At 36.9% G+C, this 26,191-nt stretch overlaps 4 protein-coding genes across 4 annotated transcripts in view; 3 read left to right on the top strand and 1 right to left on the bottom strand.

The window, feature by feature from the left end:
* Nucleotides 1–19: 19 nt before the first annotated feature.
* Nucleotides 20–4,426, top strand: LOC122075421. The gene is made up of 7 exons (XM_042640447.1): nucleotides 20–489; nucleotides 590–676; nucleotides 757–969; nucleotides 1,552–1,716; nucleotides 1,926–1,979; nucleotides 2,058–2,204; nucleotides 3,796–4,426. The coding sequence occupies exons 1-7, from the start codon at nucleotides 109–111 to the stop codon at nucleotides 4,171–4,173; spliced, it is 1,425 nt and encodes a 474-aa protein (XP_042496381.1). The 5' UTR covers nucleotides 20–108; the 3' UTR covers nucleotides 4,174–4,426.
* Nucleotides 4,427–8,199: 3,773 nt separating this feature from the next.
* LOC122077394 (glycosyltransferase BC10-like) lies at nucleotides 8,200–17,231 on the bottom strand. Its single transcript, XM_042643337.1, has 11 exons — nucleotides 16,278–17,231; nucleotides 15,249–15,365; nucleotides 14,315–14,415; nucleotides 12,603–12,674; nucleotides 11,551–11,632; nucleotides 11,348–11,428; nucleotides 10,571–10,609; nucleotides 10,313–10,378; nucleotides 9,657–9,806; nucleotides 9,158–9,286; nucleotides 8,200–8,569 (listed from the first exon to the last, which is right to left on the bottom strand). The coding sequence occupies exons 1-11, from the start codon at nucleotides 16,509–16,511 to the stop codon at nucleotides 8,528–8,530; spliced, it is 1,113 nt and encodes a 370-aa protein (XP_042499271.1). The 5' UTR covers nucleotides 16,512–17,231; the 3' UTR covers nucleotides 8,200–8,527.
* Nucleotides 17,232–21,586: 4,355 nt separating this feature from the next.
* On the top strand, nucleotides 21,587–22,663 carry LOC122075278. The gene is made up of 4 exons (XM_042640247.1): nucleotides 21,587–21,631; nucleotides 21,746–21,808; nucleotides 21,911–21,997; nucleotides 22,095–22,663. Exons 1-4 carry the CDS (start codon nucleotides 21,587–21,589, stop codon nucleotides 22,287–22,289), a joined length of 390 nt encoding a protein of 129 aa, XP_042496181.1. The 3' UTR covers nucleotides 22,290–22,663.
* Nucleotides 22,664–24,132: 1,469 nt separating this feature from the next.
* Nucleotides 24,133–26,191, top strand: part of LOC122077339 (enoyl-[acyl-carrier-protein] reductase, mitochondrial-like) — a 7,451-nt gene continuing 5,392 nt past the window's right edge. The window contains exons 1-2 of the mRNA XM_042643261.1: nucleotides 24,133–24,730; nucleotides 24,901–25,084. Coding sequence (XP_042499195.1) covers nucleotides 24,589–24,730; nucleotides 24,901–25,084 — 326 coding nt within the window. The 5' untranslated portion in view covers nucleotides 24,133–24,588. The remainder of the gene's footprint in view (nucleotides 24,731–24,900; nucleotides 25,085–26,191) is intronic.

Genomic DNA, 26,191 nt, shown 5'->3' with positions numbered 1-26,191 from the left:
GGGTGAGGATTTGTTAATTTAGGTGTCCAAAGCTTTGGAAATAGTGAGAAGGGGGGAGGAGAGGGTATGATCTGAATTGGGTTTTCCTTGAATGGTTATTCTGTTCGGATGGATTTAGTGGGAGATGTGTTTCTGTGGACAAAATCTTGGAATATATGGTATTTTGTTGATTACCGAAGAAGACAATGCCAATGTATACAAAAACAAACGGGTTTAGTAGAAGAAACAACACCTAGAAATTCTTCATTCATGGCTTCTAGCTGTTGCAAGATCTCTCCAATCATTCCCATTTTTGTTGGTTTTCTTCTTGTTTCTTCTTCTCTTAGTCCCGTAGTAGTGTCGTCGTCGATTGCGTTACAAAACGATGAGCCTCATAATCGCCAGCTTCGGACAAACCAGACCTTCCGAGCTGGAGAAGAGTTGCAGAAGTTGAAGAGCATACGATCTCATCTCAAGAGGATCAACAAGCCTGCTGTCAAAACAATTCAGGCATTTCCATTATCTCTGATTGGATATTCAAGACTTGATTTTTATTTTCTTGTTCTGTTCTGGGTTTAATGAGCTGGGTTTATCTTGTTTGTTGTTGCAGAGTCCTGATGGTGATCTTATAGATTGTGTTCTATCACATCTACAACCAGCTTTCGATCATCCAGAACTGAAAGGACAGAAGCCATTGGTATTTGAATCCTACTTTTAACAACAATTTGAATTTTCTCTCCCCTTCTTTTGTTCCTAAAAATCTTGTTCTTCTTGCAGGATCTACCAGAGAGACCCAAGGGCCATAGTCAGCCAGATTCGGTGGCGGATGTCTTTCAGGTGTGGACGAATTCAAGCGAGTCTTGCCCAGAAGGAACAATTCCGATAAGAAGAACCAGAGAAGAAGATATCTTAAGGGCTAGTTCCATTGGAAGGTTTGGAAGAAAAATGAGAAGACCCATTAGACGCGACACGTCTAGCAGTAACCACGAGGTTAGTGTACTAAACCTGAAATTTTTGGAAACACAGGAAGTTCTTCGGTCTTCTCCGTTATCCCAAATTTTTAATAAGCACAGAGAATAAAAGAACATGACGATTCAGAAAACGAAATGGTGGTCTTCCTTTATCTTTTAAAAAACCCAAAAAACGCGTCTTTAAGGATTTGGTTTTCAAGTTTGCGATTTTCAGATTTCTTGCTTCCTAACTGGTTTGAAAATGCAAAATTCCATTGCCAAACTCTCCCCATTCCCTCAGGAAGAAAAGGCACAAATTTTATAAAAATTAACGTTTTTCATGAAAAAAAGAAGAAGAAGAAGAAAAAGCTCAACCAATGTGCAGACCATGAACATAACCTTCTGAAATTTTCCTTTTCGACGAAATAGCAAGTTTTGTTAGATGGGTATTGTTTGTTCAATTTATTCTAGATTATGCTCTGTTCAAACTTTCATGGTTTCCTCTTTTCATTTCTCCCTCTTTTCCGCAAAAAAAATCCATTTTTTCAAACTGGGTTTCTCTGTAACTACTACTTCTGTAGATCAGTATAGGATAATTGTATTTACAGATTGAGAATCACAGCATGCAGTTGGGTATGTAATGGGAGAACAGTATTTTGGAGCAAAAGCGAGCATTAATGTGTGGGCACCTCAAGTGGCTAATCAGTACGAGTTCAGCTTATCCCAAATGTGGGTAATCTCTGGTTCATTTGGCAATGATCTTAACACCATTGAAGCTGGTTGGCAAGTATGTACTAAAAGCAAAAACAATCTTGATTATTTCTTACTATATAATCTTCCTTCTTCCCTCCACCAAACTCTAATTCATTTTTTCTCATTTAAAAGCAGTTATTACATACAACCAACCTCTTTCTGTTCAATCCATGACTTCAAAGTGTTTCTAATCATCAAGCATAGGAAATTAAAGCTGTCCCATCTTCATTTATTTTCTATTAGGTAAGCCCTGAGCTGTATGGAGACAATTATCCCAGGTTCTTCACTTACTGGACAGTAAGTATCTAATTAACAAACCTTTTCTTAGTAATGAGTGAGGATTAATGCTAATCCATCTTGGGTTTTTATATACAGACTGATGCATATCAAACCACTGGATGCTACAATTTGCTGTGTTCAGGCTTTGTTCAAACAAACAATAGGATTGCTATTGGGGCTGCAATCTCCCCCAGGTCATCTTTCAATGGTGGGCAATTCGACATCAGCTTATTGATCTGGAAGGTACTGTGATTCTTCATTCTAAGTAAGTCAATAGTTAACAGATTAAGAGGAATAGGGTTATTAAAAAACTTAAAAGTTAATTTTTTTTTTCCAGGTTCAATCTATGTACTAGGTATGGTGTCAAACTGTCCATTTGGTTTGGTTTTGATTTGGTTAAGTTTCGATCGATTTGACTCTGAAGCCAAACCATTGTTGTGAGTTTCATTTTCAGTCTGGTTCGATTTTGGGTTTTTATCGGATTGGTTTAATGGACTCTTATTGATCCGGTTTGTTTTTTTATTTCGGTTGATCGGTTTCATAAAACTTAAACCGAAGCTGAACTGATAAGGCTTTAGTTTGGTTCGATTCTTGGTCTGTCTGATCGATTTGGGTTGGAATTTAACACCCACAACTTCTTGGTTAGTCCGATCGTTTGGGTTGGATTTACACATTAAAGAAAAATAATTCAATTTTTGTTTTCTTTCCTTTCCTTGGTATCCAAACATAGCCTTAGGGAAAATGCCGTACACACTTGGATCGTTTAGTTGACCATAAGAACTGTTTGACTTTGATCGAACGATTTTAAACCACAAAATTTGCACCGTTGTATCCCTGGTTGTCGAAAAGGAATATACTTCCGTTGACTGTACTGACTAATAAGGTCTGTACAGAGTCTACCCCATATGTCGGCGTAACGCGTCAAGTATCTATTCAACACGTCACGCGTAAGGAGTTTCTTTTTCTTTTTCTCTTCTTTTTACCTTTTTTTTTTTTTTTTTTTTTTTTGTTAGATAAAAATTCTCTTCCTTTTACATATACATACAAAAGAGAAAAGGTTTCCCCAACGCATCCACTTTTTTCTTTTTAATCTTTTTTTTTTCTACATTCATTCTTTTTTTTTTTGACCGATTTTCTCCAAGGCCATGGTGAGGAATGAGATCCTCTCAAGTGTGCCAACCTCCTTAGTGCACATCGGACGGCTAGAAAGCGCATGGGATGTGAGCCCTAGTGCTACTAGTTGTGTCCGATGTATGCTAGAGGGATTGATGCACTTTGAGAGAATCTAGGTCCCACAATGAACGGGTCACTGCATTAGGACCACTCAATTCGAGGGGTGGGGAGAGGGGGAGTAAATTGTCCCTTCAATCCGCACAGTGATGTTCATCTCGTGGTAGAAAAAAAATCTCCTATTTTTTTATAAAAAGATAAATAGCATAGTAAACAAAATGGGAAAAAGAAGTGCATGAGGCTGGAGTGCAGATGCCAATGTCTTTTACATAATGTGATTTGACTTCTACATCGTTACACATGGTTTTAGTGAATTATATTGGTTAACGTCAATATTGATACCAATATAGGTTGTATCGGTCAGAGCCAACCATTTTGCCCTCATTTGTTCTCACACCAACAATATGGTATCGATCAGGGAACTTATCCAATCCCAATACCTAAAATCTTGTTGAAACACTCTTCTGTTATGACCTATGTGGATTCTACGTTGAATAATACTATTCTCTGCACTATCATTGGTTTGGTGAGCAAATTTCTCCCCACACTGTCATTAGGAACCTCTTCCAAACAGAATTAAAACTTTTTCATCATTGTTATGCAGGATCCGAAGCGCGGGCATTGGTGGCTTCAATTCGCGTCGGGTCCACTGGTAGGGTATTGGCCATCTTTCTTGTTTAGTCACTTGAGGAATCATGCAAGCATGGTACAGTTTGGAGGAGAGATTGTGAACACTCGACCGTATGGGTTCCACACGTCGACACAGATGGGCAGCGGTCACTTCGCCGGAGAAGGATTCAGGAAGGCTTCTTATTTCCGGAACCTGCAAGTTGTGGACTGGGACAACAACTTGATTCCTCCATCAAACCTTCGGGTCGTGGCTGACCACCCGAATTGCTATAATATTCAAGAGGGACAAAACAATGTTTGGGGTAATTATTTTTATTATGGAGGTCCTGGAAGGAATGCTAGATGTCCCTAAAAGGAAATTGGTATAGGGATGAAGAGAAGATCTTTCTCTTAATTTTTTTTTTTTTCTTGAGTTGATTCTGAGTTTTCTTTCTGAATCGTTAATGGGCTTGGGGTATTCTTAGATTTGATTTCTTCTTATTTTTTTCTGAAGTTATTTTTTCTTCTAACAGGTGATCCATTAATTATACTACCTTTAGGGGCTTATGTAAATTTGAAAACAAAAGGAAATAGTGAATATACTATGGTTGTGATTTTTTTTCTTCTTTTCTTTTCCTAATTCCCTCTACATGTCTTGTGTTGACTTTCTTATTTGCAAAGAACGGACAAAATGGAGAGAGAGAGAGAGAGAGAGAGAGAGAGAGAGAGAGGGGTGGGTCATGGGTCAGGAGTCTCATGACTCGTGTGGTTGGGGGACCTCCTAAATGAACTTAGCACCCTCAGCTACCATCTTAAAAGGAAACATTAAGATTTAAGAATGCATTAATTGACGATTTGATGCATCCAAAGATCCTATAGTCTCTCCCCATTGTAAAACATTCGAACAAAAAAAGTTCTAGCCCACCTCTTTATGTATCATCAATAACTAGTGTATAGATTAGTTCAAAATTAAATGGTGAAAGTTTTTTCACATGTAATTTTCATTTTCTTTTTCTTTTGAGAAGTGGTTTTTCTTTTCTCCCATAAATCATCTGTAGTAAGAAAGATAGATAGTGTTGGGAAATCAGATCAAGTGTTGTCATTGTTGGCAACAGTGTGATGGTTCTAGTTCAATTTGTTTAGGTTTGATATCTTAACCAAATACACTTGGATTTGATGATTGGGTTGGTTATGAATTATGGGTCAAAATTTGGGTTCAATCTTGAACCAATTAGATTGAACCGGTCCTAGTAGTCCATTAGATATTTGGATTGAAATCTCATTATATAAGCAAGGTGGTTTGATGAGGTAAGATAGCATTATGTATATGCAATGGGCCAGCAAGCTTGAACGTGTCTCTCTTTTGAGTAACCTCTTTGATTTAAAATCATAAATACAATAAGAGTTCTACTATGACAAGGAGTGTATGGCAGCATCAACAACCTCTTGGTTTTGAGAATCAGCAAAGCACATGAGTTGATGAGGTAATTAGAGTTTGGCTCGGTTTAAAGAAAAATAAATTGAGTTTTATTAGAACTCTCAAAGCTCATGGGCGGTTGGTACAGAATTCCAAATATAAACGATTGAGATGGGATTGGCTCTCGCATGAGTAAAATACAGCAAGATTTAAAGGAGTTAGAAATAAACACGTTGCTGAATTGGAGACAACAGATTGGTTAAAATTAGGAGTTAAAGTGCTAGAAACCAACGTGAATTCAACAAGGTTTCTACAACAGTTTTATTTGAAGATGAAGTCTAGATTCCTTATCTCATTCATGTGCAGCAACTGCCAAGTGTTGGATTCAGCCAGAAGAAGAAAGTGAAGTTATTACAAAGAAGAGAGGATAGCAAGAGTCTGCCACATGTTCAAGCACTAAAGATTGGGAAGTGGACTTCAGATTGGATTCTTTTTCACGCACATGGACAGCAGCGAAATAAAGAGAGCCCAAGAATGAATAGAATTTCAGATCAAGGAGGATTCTTTCATGCTTAATCGATCCACTCGGCAGAATCTAGCTTCTTCAAGTTGTTTTTTTATTTTCTGCAATAAAAAGAGAAAGAGAGAGAGAGGAAGAGAAGCAACCTTGAGAGAGAAAGAGATCCAAAAGGTTGAGATGTTGATGGTTTGAGCATGTTCAAGTCTCATTTTATATGTCAAGCAAGCAATCATCAATCGGATTACACAGGCTGAGGTAATCCGTATCTGAAATCCCTATTTTGGTATTCTAGAGTCTATTGATTATTGAGAAACTCTAGATCAATGATGTATTGGGTTGGAATTTTATTGATTTAAAATTGTGAACCTAGCAAGTTGGGGCTTGTCTAGGGTGTGGGGTTGATGCCCTTGTCTGAGTTGCATCTTAGATTGAAGCAAGGATAGGTTCCTGGACCATTGTAGCGGTTGAAAAAGTTGAGTATTGAGGAAATACGAAACCCTATATGGGTATTCCTCCGTGAAGTAGGCACTCTGGCTGAACCACGTATATTTGGTGTTATTGTCTCGCATTTATTTTTCTACATATATTTGAAGTGCGTGTTGTGCAGAGTGATGGGACATTGTCTGGTAGACCCAACCACATTGTGGTGTGAGGTGGACGTGTCGTTGTTTGTGTGATTGATAATTACGGGATTGCCCCGGCCAATCTAGAACTGTGCAGTGGAATTTTTTTTTGTTGGGTTGCAAATAAAGAAATTTTTAAAACCACTAATTCACCACCCTCTCAGTGTCAACCTGGGAACATCAGATAGGATCACTGCTTTAAGCGAAATTGGATTTATTGTTCATACTATCACTTGATTGTACATGTGAGCATTCAACAACTGTCCTTTTTATTTTCAAATATAGTCCTCTTCACCCTTGTAATAGTAAAAGGTGGAACAAATGTTAGATGCCCACAAGATCGTACATGCAACAGATTCATTCTCCTCATAAGTAGTGGTATATGGTTCGGATTGCCTGGGTCAAAGCTAAGGGGGGAGGAAAAGAAGAAAGAGTGACACAGTCAACTTCTTGCTTGAACCACAAGGGCCAAGATATCTTCCGTGGAATTGTGGAGTTATAATGGCTGGGCTGAGTTGTTATTAACTTCCTTACGATGATGCTACAAAAGTCCATGTTGAGTTATTTTTTGATAGAAGTCAATGTTGAGTTAATATTGCATTTATTGGGCTTCGATCGAAACATTAAAAACACAACTGAAGGGGAAGAAATTTTGCCTGTCAACCCTCACCAAGATTTCTGCCTCTCTGGTACGTAATTGAACTACATACGGATCATGGTTGAAGTAGTTTACTTTTCTTCTTTAGTTGCCCATGTTTTATGTTTTACAAGATCTCCCTCTACGCCCTACAGTAAAACTTATTGACTAGTGAACCTAATAGAGATCATGGGTGATCATGCTTCAGCATTTTATTTTTTATTTTTTATTTTTTATGATTTTCATGTTTGGTGCAATTTTAGGTGTGGTTTGGTTTCGATATGGAGTTCTATGTTTGATTTGATTCAATTTTGGTCTGATCCGAATTTCAACTGGTTTCATAACACTCAATCCCAAGCAAGTTTTTGTCAAGAAAATCTAGTTATTGAGATGTAATAATTCCCTTTGCCCCCTATTGTCATAAGGAGTTCAAAATACCCTTGACACTATTCTTGGAGTCCCTTGTGTAAAAGGAAACTTGGTCGTAATGCAGTTGAAGTCGGGCGACCCAAGCCAACCTGAAGGTGAGCCAAAATTTCAGATACATCTTGAGATTGGGCCTCTGGTTAATATGTTCCCGGCTGCTAGAGTTGATTCTCTTAAGACCATGGATTTAGGTACTGGTGTCAGTATCAATTGGCACGTATCTGTGTTGCCAGTATCCGATACTGATACAATATCAATACGGATCTAAATCAGCTAGAAAATTGGTTAGCTTTTCAATTTGCGTTTGATACCGACCTGATACAGCCAAACCGTATCGTATTTGAGACACGGATAATTGCCGATCTTTTCGTCTAGTTGTTTTCTTACCCGAACTTACCACATGATTTTTTTTCCCCTTTTTTGTGTGCTAGGCCCCAGGTGGACCCACAAGGAGCCAGAAAGGGGGCCCACTTGACATTGATGAGGGTTTGGGAAAAGTGATTGGACCTCCTGTAATGGCAGGTTGTCAGGTTTGGAGTACTCAAAAAGAAGGAACATACATTTTGACCGTTCTTTGGTTAGTGTGATGATATTCCAGTCGTATGGTCCAAGGGCTCAGGAGTCGGGCCCCGGGGTTCAGGCCAGGCTAGCCATTAATATCAGCGACACGCTCAGTCCTAAATTAAATCCAGCATTCCAGCCCATCCGCGCTCAGATTTCTGGCTGAAAACCAGGTGCAGCCCCCACTTGAGTACCGGACGGGTGACAATCCTTACTGTTGTTTAACAGTAAAACCTCTGTAAGCTTTCATTTCCAATTTTACAGAAGAAACAGTACAAACCCACCAAAGAAAACTATAAAAAGAAGAAAAAACAAAAAAAACCCTCAGTTCTGTAATTGACCCCTTAACTACATCTACAAAAAGGCTACCCAAAGAATAACATGTATATGTTCTTTAATTTTACATCTACAGGGAGACGAGAACATCACCAGCTTTATATCATTTTTATTTGTTCTCTATGCCTTATTTTACAGCTAATTTTACTGATTATAATGAAGATTATTACCTGGCTGGAACTTGCAACAGATGGCATGTCACCAAAATTATAATTCACCGGATCCTTTATTGGAAGCTCCCAACACAGACTGCCCAAGAGAAAACACCAGCACAAACAAATAAATAAATTGCAGTTTGTCAAGGAAACATCTAAAATATAAATAAATTGGTAATTGGTACTGAACAAGAGGACAATATGGGGTGTCAATCAGACGGTTTGGTCCGGTTATGGTCTTGATTAGTTCAAACCAAAACCAAACTGTTTAGACAGTTCGATTTTGTGTTTGGTTCGGTCTTTATAGTGTTGCCTTAATGGACCGATAAGTGTCTTTATAATGTTTTTTCTTTGTTTTCAACGGGGTTTTTCGGTTTCAGTTCAGTTTCCAGTCTTGGTCAGTCAATTAGGTCAGGCGGTTGGGTTTTCTACCAGTTTCATAATAGCCGAAACCAAAGCTATAAGGGTTTGGTTTGATTTGGTCTGATTTTTTTGTCAATTTCAATCAATCCAACCGGTTCGGACTGGAAATTGACACCCCTAAGACAACTACACAATCTACACCAGCCCTTCGAACCAAAATTGTCCTCTGCTCAAGATACCACCTTATTACTGTTTTCTTACTGTTTTAGACAAGTAGATATCAACTGGAAGAATCAACATTAGAGGGAAAATAGCTTACCATTTTAAGAAGCCGGAGGGCAGCAAGCCTAGTGAACTTCCTTGCAAAGAGAAAGCAATGTCCTGGCTTCCCTTGGCTGCTACAAGTTTCTCTTCGATGTTCGGTATCATAATATATGTTATTTATGTTCTGCAAAACCCAAGAAACCCAAACCACTTGTTGGTTAATTGATCCCAACTCAGCTAATCTAATAACTACAATGTCCCACTCTGATCAAAGATTGAGTAGTAACATTATTTTTCTAATATCAATATAAGGTACCAAAGCTGATTCCAGCTAGAGAAAGTATTTTTTTTTTCTTTTTTTACTGACATAAATAAATAGACTCTAGTAATGGTTCATTCTCAAAAGCCTTACCCGGGCTTGATATGCATTTGATATCTAATCTTGGTTTTGGGAGGAGTTGAGAACCATATAATGAAGACTTTATAGATCTGACTAAATGGGATGAACTATGAAGCTCAAAACTGTTTTGCAAGCAAAGATTAAGTTTGAATACCTTTATTGTTTTAATAAGTTCTGGGGTAGCATCTGACATTTTGTAAGTCACTGGATGCCACCCACGCCTTTTGCGATCTTTGGAGGATGAAAGATCCCAGGAAGCATATGTCAAAGATCTCCGAGTAATTTCCCCTTCAAGTCCCTCTTGCTGGTATGAAGAAATTGAGAGATGCATAAAGGGGGTGCAGAAAACTTTTAAAAAGTAATACCATAAATCATTGAATAGTTTAAAAAAGGCAAATGAAAAACAATAATGCTTCTCGACAAAATTCTAATTTTTACAAATAGGTCAAGTAGAAATGGGGGCATTCTTACTCTCACTTTGACAATAATAATTCATGCCATACATTTTAAACTAAGGGAAGCATGTGGTGTTTTTACCCACATGAGTTTCTCTATAAAGCAAAATAACTAACTAGGCGCTCCAACGCAGTAGGAGAAGTTACTCTAGCAATAAATTGACAGAACTGCCTCCAAATGGTCATGAAAGGACATTAATGTTAGCTAAATCCAAAGCTGGTTCTGTCAATTTTCAAATATCAGGTTGCTTTTAGACTTCAAGAATCTTCTAGTTTTATGCACTAAATCCTCTACAAAAAAAAAAAAAAATTCAGTTTTAAGGATTGGAAACTCGAGAATGAGAAATCAACTTACTGCCAGCAATGTCTGAACATAATGTTCATCTGGTATACAGTTATGCTCCTTTGAAACATCTACAGCCTGCAGAAAAAGGAAGTTTAATAGTGGTAAGTTGAAATCCCAATTCTTAATTACTGTTTCTTGCTCATAGCTGAGTTATATCTTCCTCATGGCAGCAAGTACAAAGTACATTTCAGATGATGTTTCAACTACAAATACAAGGAAACAGCATCCAGAATAGCTGGTTGACTCTGATGACAAAGAAGTACTTACAAGAGGATGGTTCCGCCAAAACTCAGGTAGTGACCTCCTCTGCACAATTATCAAACAAAGGGTATAAGAATTCATAGGGAGAGAAAAACAGTAATTCTTTGAAAGGTGAGGACAAGGATAATATAACAGTGTTGGATTAAAGAAAGCATGAAGAGCAGTTCATGGAAACTTTAAATTTACTACTATAATGCAAAATAAGCCATAACTAAGTATACTCAAATATTATCATATTTGTCAACGTCATATAGTGGATCCCTTGCAGCCTTACCAGTTACCACCATAATGCAAAATAAGCGTTACCTAACTTTTGTCAGAGAGATTTCTGGCAGGGCTACACTGGTCCTCTGAAGAGTGAGTGCACTGATTAATGTCACCAACAAGGGTGGAATAAAGGTAGGCAGGCAATACCCAAGAAATGGAATAGAAATTGGTGTCAGTGTTGAAGAAGAGCTGAGTTTGATGATTTATGAAGATTGAACGACAGATCACTGGGAGTGAAGCAGAAGAAGACAATCCATTACCTTGGCTCTCTTATTACAGAACACTAATATAATGTGCTAGTGAGAAGAACAGGAAGCTTCTTCCTATTTGGTGTTTTAAATCTGAAGAAGAATGACAGGGTTTTTTCCCCCATCTTTTTGTAGGTTGATCCCTTGTCTGGATCATACATTCCTGAATATTGCAGACTGCTATTTCCTGATACCAATCAGTCCAAAAATACCAGTCCTTAAACCTTGTTCATGCAATATAAAAGGTTTGATCACCATAGTGACTTACTCTGCAATGCTGCTGAAACATTGAGTAGACTGTATTGTCTTCCATTACAATCTCAGCATGCTTTCTCGTTAAAACAACCCACTGAAAAAAGATACCACATGGAGTAAGGCAAATGCATGCCACAGGAATATGTGGGAAAAAAAAATCAACTTTTTCACCAAATTCAAGCAGCATCTGAACCCATTAAACCATTGAATTATTACCTGGGATCCTTTCCTCCAATTATGAACAGGAATAACAGGATGCATTTTTGGATTGTAACGACTTCCCTTCGTATCAGCAAAGCTGCTACCAGCATTATAGAGCAAATGCTATTAGAGTCTATAGGCCATACAACAGATATTTTATTTTGCAAAATAACTGGTTTAAGTAATATTTTCAGATAAGATACTTGGTGCCTAGGACAAAAATTTATGGATCAAAAGGCATACAAGGAAACCACTGGTGATTTTATGAGTATGAAGAAGTACATGATTATTTCTTTTTTTGATTGTTGTGCATGCTTCCTTTCATTACCAATATCTTTTTGGTGGGCTATGAATTCAGCATTCCACATAAAACCTTTTTTTTTTTTTTTTGAGGGGATATGCTACTCAGCTTTCTTAATGTTCTTCAGTCTATTGAATTTGACCACCACCAAGGTTACATGCAGGTATTATTCTCTCTAGCCAGGTTGGCCTTTTGCACTAAATGGATTCCAAATGACATTACAATAATCCATAACACTCTCCGTAAGAGAGGAATATTTTGCATAGTCATAGCTACCCTTATCTTCGAGTGGGACTTGGAGAATGCTTTACCCTCTTCGTACAGTTCTGTTATAGGCATTTGTTATTGTTGTTGTTGTCGCTTCCTTTTTTTCCCTCTTCTGGAAAATGATTGCTTCATCAGCCATGGGTCATTCACCCAATAATTTTCATAACCAGAAAAGTTTCTAGGGGTATCTGAGTAATTACACTTACCCACCACATGTATTTATGTAAGCATCCCTAGATACCTTTATGGCCAAGTGATTTGATTGGGTGAGCTCACTAACTCACCAGAGAGTGATGTAACTACTCCCCTCCCTCTGCCCTTTTTTTTCCCTCTGGTAAGCGACAGGAAGCTTTATTTGTATCCATTGTTTGCAAATTGAAGGCCATTGTTCTATACATGGCCCAACCACACAGAAGAGCATTTCACAATAAGAAAAACCAACGGAATAACTATAATTATCAATAATCAACATGATGGAAGAGAGCGATTAGCCACTCACCTGTCTACAAAACTATTTGGTGTTGACATGATATAATCATATGTATAGTTGAAGTTGTATAAGGGTAAACAGCTGCCATATGAGATGAAATAATACAATTAACAGCTGGTTAAACTAATAATTTTGTTACTAATTTCAAATTTTAGCATTTTATAAGTAAATGAAAGTAATATGACACATAGTAATGAGTTAAAAATGCATTCCATAAAGGAAGAAATCATATGAGTACAGGTCTGGCACATGAGAGAACACGGGTGGGTCCATGTGATAAAAGGACCCCACACCCAGATCATTGGTTAAATTTCATCTTAAAATGAGCAGAGGAAGTGTCAAAACTATAAAGATGCCATTCATATTTTTATTCATTTCTCTCGTGGCAATTTCATAAATTTGTGAAAGTTTGGATCAAACTTCTAAACACTTTCCATATTCATTTTCTACCACTGAGATGGTGACAGTACTCTGACATGGAGACACCCTTCTCCCACCACATGGCAGATCATGATTCATGAGCGCTAAATGTTTCTAGGCATGGCGAGGGTCAAAAGTAGTCTCATTTGGAAGCCAAGTGTATTAGTTTCTAATTTCAACAAGAGTCAAAGTACAAGAATTTAAAGCTTATTATTGAGATAGGGGCCACTGTTGTAATTGAGATGTCTACCAAATGAGGCTGGGTTAATTCAACTCTACTCACCTCATCTAAGCCTTATTCCTTCATCCCCACCAAATAAGCTCAGCTACATGGACCCTGTTTTCAATTCAACTCTATTCCAGGCCATACTTGTTGTCAACACTAATCCATGCATGTCTGTTATCAAATGAAACAGACTACTCTTTACTTTTGCTACTGGTATGTGTGTTCTACAGATTTCCTTCATTGGAGTTTCCTTTCCTTCAATTTCATGGTTAAGAATTGGTGATGCCATTCCTATTAAAGAAGGTTCTTATCTTTCCAGTTGTATATTATGTTATATTGTTTTAGCTCTGCTCGGAGGACCAAAGAATCAGCTACCAACTCAAATCTCTTACTATGATTGGTCCACAGAGTTATATGGGTACAGTAAACAATTTATCCTGATGCTTTACAAGGAAAAAGAGAGAGAGAAATCCAAGATTCACTATTCAGTTCAACGGTCAGCACCAAGAGGACCTTGGATTCCTCATGTTTTCCTATATTTTTCAATTCTAACACCACTTCTCTGGTTTCTTTTGTTCAGGTTCTATGAATTTTAATTTTAATTCTTGAGTCCACTATCCCACATTATTTTTCTCTATTTACTTCACAGCACATCTGTCTCCATACCCTAACCACATTGCCCTGCAAACCCTTTACATTATAAATTAATTTTCTCCATACCCTAAACTTTGACTTCTGCTAAGTTAAATCTCTCATATACAAAGCTATGATCCGTTTCCTACCGGACTCTATTTCCTCAAACTTCCCCAACCGCAATATCCCTCTTTACCTTCTTTAAAACCTTAAATCTTCTCAAGAAAGCTTGATGTATCTTTTCCCACCGAAATTGTTCTTACATGATATTGAAGTATATCAAAAGAACATTGGAAGGTGCATGTGGAAGATGCAGACAGTGTTTTTAATGATTACTGGATGGTGGATACATGCATAGAACTATATTACTGGAACAGAAAGAAGTATTGGATGCAAGCAAAAGATACAGTCCATTGGACCCATTATTAAGATCAAATCTCACCTATCTGATAAAAAAACAAAACGGTCATTAAATGGATCCGCAAGTGCATTTTTTAGCAAAATTCGCTCTGCCTGGATCATGCTTGCTTCCCCCCAATCTACCTGGAGCATAAGCACAAATAAACACCCCCAAAGAAAAAAGAAGCCAATGAATTAGATTAAAAAAATTTGCAATTCCTAGGAGCAAATTAATTTTGATTCCAACTGCCTATAAATGAAACTCATAAATATCATACAAGCCATCTAATCAAGGTCATAACGAAAGTAGCTGCCGAAGGACTTATTCATACTGTGGTTGAAATAAAATGACTTGAGGGTGAGATCATGAAAAAACATATGGCAATACATGTAAAAGCTACCATAACTCTGCAGAGGAAAAGCAGGTTGTTATGTTTCAAAAAGCAATCTCTGTGAAATCATGTCCGGACTATTATCTGCCTGGATGGTCGATTATATCCTAACCAAATGTAGTACCTTGTTTCATTTAAATTTATTTTTCAGAATTTATGGTGTAAATTTAATCAAAGTGATGTTGAGTGCATCTAAATTCTCTTTAATTATTTTATAGTGTACAGAAAAATTCCACTGAATATCATCAAGCCAAAATAAAAGATAAAAAATAAGAAAGAATTGATGAGAACAATGGAGATTGACACTAATACTCATTTTGATATGGTTAAGAACAATCATATGCAGTACTCACATCATGCTTAGAAATATATACAGTTATTGCCAAAGCACTCGTTTCTGGTGGCACTAGTTCCACCAGAAATTAACATTAACCCTAAAAAATTAGAATCTCGTCCAATATTAAAATTTTCAAATGTAGAAAGCAAAGAAAAACACAGAAAGCATCAATATCGAATGAAAACAAAGATCTGAAAACAATTTCTTTGTTAATCAAGTCAAGTCTTTCCAGGCAAGAAGCAGCAAACCTGTATACTGTCATCAATCTGGCGGTCATAAAAGTATGCTGATTTTGTTGTTACATTATTCAACGTAAATCCAGGCCTAGCATGGACAAAAATTGAAAATCTGTTCTCCCTTTCTCCCTGCAAAAGATGAAAATTCTGCTCATGAAAGAGAGAAACAACATTAATATACTCAGAGCCTCTTTCTTTACAACCCCTAGGAAACTCTAGGTATTTGCATCTGAGAAACAGGAGTTATTCAATCAAACCGAAAGGGAAGCACTACTAAGTTATGCTTTACGCCTGTACTGCACATATTTTAGAATAAGGCCACCCACATGCTCCATTTTAGCTTTGAAGGACCAGATTGAAAGAAAATTCAATTAAATTTTAGCACTCAAGAGGGCTAAACCCCGTTTATACCATTCACAGAGAAGCCAAAAAGGTGGTAAAAAAAAAAAAAAAAAATTGAAATATCACCAAATTCCTAAGTTTATAAATTATTATTACCTGGAAACAGATAATTGGTAGATTAGCATAACACCGATATTAGTACACCATACCATGAGGCAGAGAATCATTGGAATGAATTCCTTTGACAGTTTTTCAAAGTCAAATTCCAGAGTAGTTTAATTATTTCATTGCATACAAATACCAAATAAGCTTAGAAAAAAATTCTGAAAGTTCACTTGTTATAAGAAGACAGAGATGCTTTGGTGTATAGGATATAGAATTGGCAATATGACCAGAGGGTAGATGTCACTTTAATATTAACAGAAGGGACAGACTGATACTAAGCTTCAAAACTATATCTTGCAACAACTGTGCATTCCTAGAATTTCAAATTATCACCAGAGAGCAATCAAGAACAAGGTAACCAAATGGAAAGTTTCCGTAAGTCGATTCAAGTTACCAAAATTTCAGAAGCTTCAGTGAATTTTCTTATGGTAATTACTAATTGATCTTGTAATCTGATGAATGCACAACAGCAAAAAATTTCACTATACAGAAGCTTCTTATACCTTTACCAAAACAAAACCAGTCAAGAAATACCTGGAAGAAGGTATCCCACACAACGTCCGAAAGAAGCCGGTTCCGTGCAATAAAAAGAAACGCGATCTTAGGCCTTTGAACGAATGGAGGAGACGACGACAAAATCATTTTGATTCGACTATAACGTGTTTCAGTCAATATTAAACATCCAAAACAAAAGCTCAACAAAAGTAAGGCAAAAATGTTTCTGTTCCATTGACTCTGAGATTTATTTTGAGAGCTCCTTCGCTTCATCTCGTCTTAGTTAAAGTAAAAATTCTCGATCATTTCCAAAACAAAAAGAATCTTAATGAATTATCTCTCATTCTACTGCTACAGCGGCTTTTAATCGATCACTTCCGTTTCATCTGAAAATCGTTTCCAAGCTTTCCATATAGACCAAATCTCCGAGGCAGAGCAAGCTTATGAACATTCTCTTCAGAAGAAAACGAATATAGTTCGACCAAAACGTGAAATGAGAGACAACTTCCAGATACTATCATAATAATAGCTTCAGTTTCACGCCAAAAGAAATTCCGCGGAGAAAAACCTCACTCCTGAGCTTCGCTGCTTTAACTAAAGGACTCGAGATCATGATTTCCTCAGTAGCTCCTTCATTTTACTTGATTGAAATCTAGAACTCAATGGAAGAATAGATTAATCTTCATAAGGAATTCGATATACGGATCCTAAACTTGTCTTCCAAAATCCAGGCAGTAGTAACCACTAAAAGAAGAACCAAAAACGGTAAGAGAATCGAAATCCGGTTTTTCTTTTCACGGATTCCTGCAGAAATGGTCAGAACGAAAGGATAAAGCATTCAAATAAAGAACGAATTGCTTGTGAAGCAATCAATTTGGATTTGCAGAAGTTGCTTCGAAATTCACAACCATGGAAAGAGAGAGAGAGAGAGGCTGTGCATGCCTGTTGCAACTGAAGAAAACCAAGCTTGACTTTGAGGAATAGACTTGTGGAACGTGGAGTCTTGGCTTTTTGAATAATGAAAAATAATTGCGCGCCGCTGTATATATAGCTATTGTAAATGACAAATACACCCTTGCGTTCCCTTAAAAATAACAGAATTACCGGTTCCTACGACGTCGGTACGCCAGAGTAATAATCAATAATCCAAGCTGGAAGGCGGTTAACTATTAGTTAGTTAAAACTGTTTTAACTGTTAAACACTTTTTGTTCAACCCAATTAATTATCCGAATTTGATGGACATATATATCCAACACACTGAGCATCCAATAGCTGGGTGCATGGTTGGACCCTCCAAATCGTTGAATATTCATTGCACCTCATTGTTCACTGCAGATAATTTCAACTCAGAAAAATGAGCGAATAGAAATCCAAATCAATAAGAAATGATTCCTGTTCAATTCGACTTACCATTTATATATGTACTTAATTATGGTGAAAGCAGGATTTTTATGTTTTTCGAATTGGAATAGTTTTTTTCTTGATTTGGATTCGGCTTTGGTTGGTTTTAATGTGATCTGATTTGATTCGATTTGATTCAGGTTGATTCATGTAAGTTTGGTCTAATTTTACCATTCGATTTTATATTTTGATGCCCTAAATTGGACCACCTGGGACTGAGCTTATTAGTAGGTTAGATGACCAAATGGGAGATGATGAGGGGCACTATGTTTTCAGGTCAAGAATTATCATATCATAATTCAATTCAATTCTCATACCATTCATGATTTTGCATAAATACCCTTATAATCCCCATCCAACCATTGAAATGGTCAATAACACTTATTCACGTTGTTACTAAATCATAGGCCCATGAAATAGACTCTTCCCCTTATATTTTAAATATAGTAGAGAGAGAACAATCATTCTAATTGTTTCAATTTTATTGTTTAATTTTTCCATATATGAATACGATCATCCCCTAGAAGGGACTCATCATATCGTGTAGATATATGATATTAAAAGATCATCATATGAAAATGGAGAACAACTATCTTGAGCACTATAAGTGTAGTGTCTTATAGGAAATTTAGTTTTTCGTAACACATGGAACTTTTCTTGCAATGAACTCGTGGATGATATTTACACAATCATCGTCGCATAGCTGTTTTCTTCATCCATTCACTTTAAGGATTTGAAATCCTTACCTCACTACTCCATGATGGGAAGTGGAAAAATATTACAACTAGAAACCCTAGTGAAGATAAATGAGAGTTTGTGTGAGAGAGAGAAATAATGGGTTGAAAATACCCTTGAAGTCTCATCCAATTTCCAAACACCCTCGAGTCTTGGGATGCAAGAAAATTCCTTTGTGTGGGTGACAGAAAACTTGGTTAAAACTCGACGGCAAATTGAGTTGAGTCCAAAAATTTAAAAGTCGACAAGTTGAACCCGAGCAAGATAAACATATCTCTAAATGTCAACAAGCCAAGTCTCTCAACTGCTATAAAGGTTATAGTTTCCAATTTATAGTAATATAATAAGGGGCAAAATGCAAATTGATAATATGTTATATAAGCATCTTAAGTAGATAAACTGCTACTATTCTAACTAAAACAAGCATTGTAAATAGTAGTATAATTTACAGCGCCACCCCTGGAGAATGTCATAATTATAAGACCACCCCTCTGCTTCACCAAATTAGACTCAGACCTCCTACCGTTAGTCACTATTAAAGAATATACACTATACGCTAATGTCAGCTATTATATTTTATTTTAAATACGAAAAATGTCATTATTAAATATTATGAAGTACCTAAAATACCCATGTAATAAGTTACTATACCTTTCTTGGACCACCAGAGATCTTGGCAATGGTGGCATCAACGATAGCTGCGACAAGCAGCGACTCTCAATCATAACCCCCTGTGTTTCTTCTCTGCAGGCGAAACCCCTCTGACCTCTATGCGAGAAGCCCTTCAAGATCTTTGTGGGTTACAATCCGCGTGAAGATGTTGCTTACAAGTTCTATTGTTACTCGATCTTAAAGAGTTCTTCGGTTCCAGTGGAAGTTTTACCTATCAAACAACAAGATCTAAGGAGTAAGGGCCTCTACTGGCGTGAGAGAAGGCATACAAAGAGCATCGAGTTCTGGTTCAGTCAGTTTCTGACTACATTTCTTGCCCATTTGATGGTTGGGCAATGTTTGTTGATTGTGATTTCCTTTTCACAACAAATTTTAAGGAATTGATAGAGTTGATTGATGATTCCTACGGAATCATGTGTGTTCAGCATGATTATACTCCAAAGGATAACACAAAGATTCATCTTCCCTCTTTTTTTTTTTTAATCAATTTGAATTGAGAATTGAGATTTATGTAATCATTTTAATGAGAGAGATTTCACATTAAAATAAGTGAGGACGAAACATCTGGGTTGGTGAAGGGTTATTATTATCTCCTCAACTGGTTCTTGTTCAATTCCATTTGCTTTCATAGGTCTTTTTAGTTGCTTTTAAATATCTCATCTGAAACATTACTGCTTCATCAACCATCTATCTTCCTCTCCTTTTAAAGAATCAAAGATTGAATCTCTCAATTCATAGAAACCCTAAAGTGATTTAAAACTCTTGAAGACATGGCTGATAGATATATCCTTCGAGACCCACTTCAAATCCTCCCCAAACACTGAAGCCCATTAGCAATCCTTCATTTTCGCCCAACAAAGCTCAGCTCTACAACCGCCCAATTTATGCCGCCTTATGGATCTTGTATCGCCCCACCATCCCACCTTCACTGTGACGTCCATCCAAATCTCGCAGTTCAATGTCACCACTTCCTCCGACGGTTCCTCCACCAAGCTCAACTCCAAACTCAATTTCACTGTCGTCGCTCGAAACCCAAACAAGAAGCTCGTCATGTGTTTTAGTTAAAAGTGAAAGCTTCAACATCTGTTTTAGTTAAAAGGGTATAACAGTCATTTCAATTTTTCACTTAACATTGATTGACGGTAATGGGTTTATGTCTAATTTGGTGAAACAGAGGGGGTATTCTTATAATAATGACATTCTCTAGGGGTGGCACTGTAAATTACCCATTTAATAATTAAGGGAAATTATATACCAGATCAAGGTTCTTCATAATGGCAGCAACAATCATTAAACATTTATTTTAAAAACATAGGAATTTTATTAATCGATGTAATGCGTCCAATGACTTCAATGTGCTTTCAACCATTAATTAATTAATTTAAAGAGAAAAAATGCTACATGGTTGTACGGTTCTATGTTCAAACATATGGGCGGTGAAACGACCACCCTACATCCTTTTATTGGATGCTTAGGTAGTTAGACGCACAATACAATTATGTAGTCTCTTTTCTTTTTTTTGGTAATGACTATGTAGCATTAAAGAGAAGATTCAGGGTGGAACAATCACAAAGCTATATCTCAAATTTGAACTTTATTCAGGATTCTCTTAACATTGAAGGTCGGCTAGACAATGAGGTGGCAAAGTCAACATACTTTATTAAGCAAAAGGGGGTGACTTAGTCAAAAAATTCTCTTATACTAATCATTTGACCACGGTTTTGCTTTTCTCAAAAAATTTGGTGAAAAATATTCCAAAAAGAGGCAATATTGACGTGGTAGATGTAGAGGATGATGGTAGATTGATTGAAGATTTAACTCCCAAATCTGTACGATGGGACTTATTTCAAGGGAGCTGAGAATCTTGTAGATTCCGTTATTTATTCAGTAGAAAGCCCTAAAATAACAGCATAAAATACCTCAAACTAGAATAACGCAAGTTGTCGTGAGGTGAGGTTAGAGAAGAGAGAGAGATCAGAGAACCCTGAGAGAGAGAGAGAGAAGGGAGAGCTTCGATTGAGAGAGAGAAGAGAGAGAAAAGAGCAGTGAGAGGTATTTCAAATATGATATGAGAGGCTTCGATCGGTTCAGGTCGATCCGATTTGGTTCGTGGCAAACCGGTATGAACTTCTTGGTCTTCTGATGATAAAACTCTGCTAACTTCATCTTCTCTCTCCACATCACGACCGTTCACGTCGGTTTTGCCATGTGTCGCCTTCTCTACCTAGAATAACAAAGGAATAACATGATCAGCAACAACAGAGGATCTGGACCCAAGAGAATGAATTTTTTTTTAAGAAGAAAATGATTGTTTAGAGGGAAAAAAGCCGTTGAGATATCACCAGGACAGTCTAATCTCAGTTCAGGCAACGTCCAGTCTTCAGTCTTCAGTCTTCATGTTGATTTGTGGCAGATGTGTTCCCGTGGGGAAACTTAGAATATATGATATTTTTTGTTGGTTACAAAAGAAGACGATGCCAATGTATACAAAAAACAAACGGTTTTAGCAGAAGAAACAAAGCCCAAAAATTCCTCAGTCATGGTTTCTAGCCGTTGCAAGATCTCTCCAATGATTCCCATTTTTGTTGGTTTTCTTCTTGTTTATTCTTCTCTTTGTCCTGTAGTAGTGTCGTCGTCGATTTCGTTACAAGACGATGAGCCCCAGTTTCGATCCAACCAGGCAGGACAATAGTTGCAGAAGTCGAAGAGAATAAGTGCTCATCTCAGGAGAATCAACAAACCTTCAGTCAAAACAATTCAGGCATTTCCATTATCTTTGATTGACTCTTCAAGACTTGATTTTTATTTTCTTTTTCAGTTCTGGGTTTAATGAGTTGGGTTAATTTCTTGTTTGTTGTTGCAGAGTCCTGATGGTGATCTTATAGATTGCGTTCCATTACATTTACAACCAGCTTTCGATCATCCTGAGCTGAAAGGACAGAAGCCACTGGTATTTGAATTCTACTTTTAACAACAATTTGAATTTGATTGTCCTCTTCCTTTCTTTTGTTACTAAAAATCTGAAACTTTTGTTATTCTTCTTGCAGGATCAACCAGAGAGACCCAAGGGTTATGAAGAGCCAGATTCGGTGCCGGATAGCTTTCAGTTGTGGACGAATTCAGGCGAGTTGTGCCCAGGAGGAACAATTCCGATAAGAAGAACCAAAGAAGAAGATATATTAAGGGCTCGTTCTATTAGAAGGTTCGGAAGTAAAGGACCCACGCGTCCCGACGAGCAGTAAGTATGAGGTTAGTATATTAAACCGGAGAATTTTGGAAACGCAAAGGAAATTCTTCTCCTTGATCCCAAGTTTTTTATAAGCACAGAGAACAGAAGAAAATGGCGATTCAGATAACAAAATGGTGGTGCTTTGATCTTTAAAAAACGAGTCTTTAAGGATTTGGTATTCAAGTCTGCGATTTTCAGATTTCTTGCTTACTATATATTTTCCTTTCCGACGAAGTAGCAAGTTTTGGGAATGGGTATTGTTAGATCCATTCTGGCTTTAAGCTCTGTTCAAAATTTCATGATTTCCTCTTTAAGAAAATTTCATTTCTCCCTCTTTTCCGGAAGATAATGCAACAATGGAAACTGGGTTTCTCTGTAACTCCTTCTTCTTCAGCGTGCAGTTGGGTATGCAGTGGGAGATGATTATTTTGGAGCGAAAGCCATCACTAATATGTGGGCACCTCACGTAGCTAATCAGTACAAATTCAGCTTGTCACAAATGTGGTTAATGTCTGGTTCAATTGATGATCTTAACACCATTGAAGCTGGTTGGATGGTATGTACTAAAGAAAAGGAAAGAAAACAAAAAAATTCTTGATTAGTTCTTACAGTATGCCCTCTCTTTCTGTGAGTTTGGGATCAGGTTCTGATCCATAGCTGGAATCCACTCAATCTCGCAACCTATTGTAAGAAGAGAGATTATAATGTGAATTCTAAGTGTAGATCAAGCACAGAGTAAGAAAATAGTTCTCATATGAGGACGCCGAAGCTCTTGGATGGCATTGTTACCTGGTTAGGGTTTGATTCAAATCGTTGGCAGGTAAAATCCTAAATGTACAGCCTTTGTTAGTGCTAGGTTTTCATTTTTCTATACAATACTTTGGGTATTTTGGGTGAATATATTGGTGATCCTGGTTTGATTTTTAATTTGTTCTCTTGGTATAAATCTGTTATATGATTATATTTTTCTCTTGATAGTCATCCTAACAGCTTCGGTTATCCATAGGTTCTTTTTGGTTGGATTTCTATTTCAATTTCAGATTGATTTTTGAAAATAAGTCTACAAATAAATTTTTGGATGATAAATTAAAGTCTTTCTTCTTACATCAATGGAAAATTTTCATGAATATTAAGAAATTTATTTGATAACTTTAATTTTTTATTTTAGATTCTCTTGATTTATGATAAAATAATAATAATAAACTTAATAAATAGTATTTAATTAGAAAAAATATATAAATTAACTTAAATACTAGGTCAAGGTTCTTCTACAATGGCAGCAACAATTATTAAACAAATATCCTACCATATATTGATATGCATCCCTTGTATATCTATGCATGATTATAGTACTCTGACCTCTATTATAAAAATAATAGTTGGATTGAAATTTTACATTTGAATATGAGATCGATCTACCTGTTCACAAAATTTGGCCCCACTAGATCTATCAAATGGTAAATATAAACCATCTTGATAATTTTATTGAAGTTGGATGTCTTTTATCGATTTTAGATTATACGGTTCAATTCAATTTTGGTAAACAATTTCAACTTGCAATTCGTACACTTCATATGTGGTCCAATTAACTAAATGATACAGTTAAGGTACGAGGCCTTAAATAGATAGGAATTGATTTAATCAAGGACAAAACTTATCAGAACATCATTTAATAGGCGAATCCATCTATATGGTTGATTTTGAACCAATTAAATCAATTGGAATTGGTATGCTATTGAACTAATTATATACATTTTGAACCCGATAAAAAAAAATTCTGGTTAGTCCTCGCATTCTATATACGTTGTATATTATTTTGTAGTTGATTTAAACTATGTAAATTATTTTAAATTGTTTTTATTTTTTAACTCACAATTTTAGCCTATATATGATAGTTCAAGCCCAACATCAAAGACAAAATCGAACCAAAAAAAAAAACAATTGGACCAAGTTATTCCGCACTCACTTGTCCCTTAACCTTCAAATGGTATCAATAAAGCTACAATGAAGCACCGTGAATGTCCGAATAATACTCGATCTAGGGTCGGACCGGAGCTTTAATCGGTTCCGGTCGGCCCAGTTTTGGACACCCCAGAGGCCAGCGGGCATGTTAATTTGATAATATTTTGTGTATTTTCCTTAAAGAGGAAATATTTTTACAAAACTGCACTTTTTAGATAAAATGAGCATAGAGCTGGAAACGGAGATTATGAATTGGGAAATGTTGAATTGAACCCAAATCCGACTCGCATAGTCTGGTTTTCAAGACAAGACAAGCAATTCTCCTGTGAAGCAAGCACAAGAGGTCGAGTATGCAGTCGATTCGCAGATGTGTTGCTGCAGGGCACCAAAACCCTAATCTCTGGATTGGAATCCGGAGCTTATCGACTTCCAATGCCTCTTCTCTGTTGAAAACTGTTGGAGCTCTCCTCGATTCTCTTGCTCTTAAACCAGGTACTGGAAGCCCTAAGTCTAGATTTCTGTTCCACCAAATTCTGATTAATTTGTCTGGAAATCCTTTTTCTCTTCGATTCCGTCAATATTCGATTCAGCTCCTTTAGAACCAGTTGTCTTTTCAATTTGGAGCCATTCTCATGGATTAATGTTTGTTTGCATATCCTTAGGTGGGACACTGGTACAGAACTGTGGCGACAGTGAAATCGGAAGAATTGTGATTCAACTGGCAAAGGAGCGCAAGTTTCAGACTATTAGCATAATTGACAACGAACCTGGATATCCTGCAAAAATTGAAGAGCTTAAGGCACTTGGTGGGGATATAGTTGTACCAGAAAACTACACCAAGACTTGGTAATTTCTCCACCCCACCGCATTGTTGCTTTTCTTTTGAAATCTATTCTCACTGAATTTAACGATGATGGTGTTTCTACATTACACATGATATCTGGTCCTAAAGAATGTTTTATAATCTTAGCTGAAATGAACTGATCAAATTACTAGGGTCATTGAAAGATGGCTGGCAGTTTCGGTTGGAAGATGCACCAGCCAGGGTCCTGTCGATTCAATGGTGCATAAAACTTTAAAATTCTCAACTCAGTGATTTGTGCGTAGTCTCGATCCTTACCTGCATTGTATAAATTGTAAATCCTGGAGAAGAGTACATAGGACTGCCCTTTCCTAGTAGTTCAGTATAGGCCATATCTTGCAGAGGGTATTTTCTATTACAAAGGATTGATTCATTAAAAAATAAATAAAATTCTTTCAAAGGATATGTTTTGCATCCTGATTGACTATATGGAAGCTTTTTTTGAAGGATGTAAGTTCATTTCCAGGAAAGAAGGAGATGAGCAAGCTTCAGAATTAAACAATTTACTTCCTATTTGGCCTTCTGCCAAGAGGAAGAAGAAAAACAAGAAATCTTCAGCTTCTAGTGATTGCTCTGATGTGAGCTTAGATGTTGTGTGATGGAGACTTTACTGTGCCGCTTTCCCTTTCTGAGTCTAGAATGGCCCCTCAGTGTAAAGTGAGATCTGAATTGATAGTTCATCTGACGTTTCTAGGGGCTTTTGGAGTCCATGTTAAGGGATGTCATTGCAGATCCAATCTTGGAATCTTCTTTCCTTCACATTCCTGATTGGCTGTCTCCTCCTTCTTCTGCCTGCCTTTCGCATGACACTAAGGCATCTTTGAAGCGCACACTAAAAAAGATGATGATTTGGATGGCCATGGCTTCTATACTGGACGGAGTCACTGCCTGAGATCTTCCCTCTACTACCTTCATTTTAAGGAATGGGAAACATAGTTGTGTGTTAACCATTTGGTCCATTTCTTTTTCTACTACTTTCTTGCCTTGTCTAAGGCTTTGTGGTGCCTCTTAATTTCTCGCTGATTTGGCTTGAATCATGCTTTTGGGAAATTTTTTTTTTTTTTGATAAATTATCTTATTCACCCAAAAAA

Source organism: Macadamia integrifolia, chromosome 4, assembly GCF_013358625.1.
Source record: "Macadamia integrifolia cultivar HAES 741 chromosome 4, SCU_Mint_v3, whole genome shotgun sequence".
In the NCBI taxonomy this organism is placed as follows: domain Eukaryota; kingdom Viridiplantae; phylum Streptophyta; class Magnoliopsida; order Proteales; family Proteaceae; genus Macadamia; species Macadamia integrifolia.
Note: the sequence above shows the minus strand (reverse complement) of the source record. Positions and strands in the feature narration are given on the sequence as shown.

What these genes read in the sequence shown, in the direction of transcription:
- LOC122075421 (XM_042640447.1), top strand. Translation starts at nt 109, where the DNA reads ATGGATTTAGTGGGAGATGTGTTTCTGTGGACAAAATCTTGGAATATA. An exon ending in TGAAAGGACAGAAGCCATTG is followed by an intron (nt 677 to 756) that starts GTATTTGAATCC and finishes TTCTTCTTGCAG; the next exon opens with GATCTACCAGAGAGACCCAA. An exon ending in TCAGCTTATTGATCTGGAAG is followed by an intron (nt 2,205 to 3,795) that starts GTACTGTGATTC and finishes ATTGTTATGCAG; the next exon opens with GATCCGAAGCGCGGGCATTG.
- LOC122077394 (XM_042643337.1), bottom strand. Translation starts at nt 16,511, where the DNA reads ATGAAGCGAAGGAGCTCTCAAAATAAATCTCAGAGTCAATGGAACAGA. An exon ending in AGATTGATGACAGTATACAG is followed by an intron (nt 14,416 to 15,248) that starts GTTTGCTGCTTC and finishes CTTATGCTCCAG; the next exon opens with GTAGATTGGGGGGAAGCAAG. An exon ending in CCCTCCGGCTTCTTAAAATG is followed by an intron (nt 8,570 to 9,157) that starts GTAAGCTATTTT and finishes TCTCTTGGGCAG; the next exon opens with TCTGTGTTGGGAGCTTCCAA.
- LOC122075278 (XM_042640247.1), top strand. Translation starts at nt 21,587, where the DNA reads ATGGTTTCTAGCCGTTGCAAGATCTCTCCAATGATTCCCATTTTT. An exon ending in CTCCAATGATTCCCATTTTT is followed by an intron (nt 21,632 to 21,745) that starts GTTGGTTTTCTT and finishes CAATAGTTGCAG; the next exon opens with AAGTCGAAGAGAATAAGTGC. An exon ending in CTTCAGTCAAAACAATTCAG is followed by an intron (nt 21,809 to 21,910) that starts GCATTTCCATTA and finishes TTGTTGTTGCAG; the next exon opens with AGTCCTGATGGTGATCTTAT.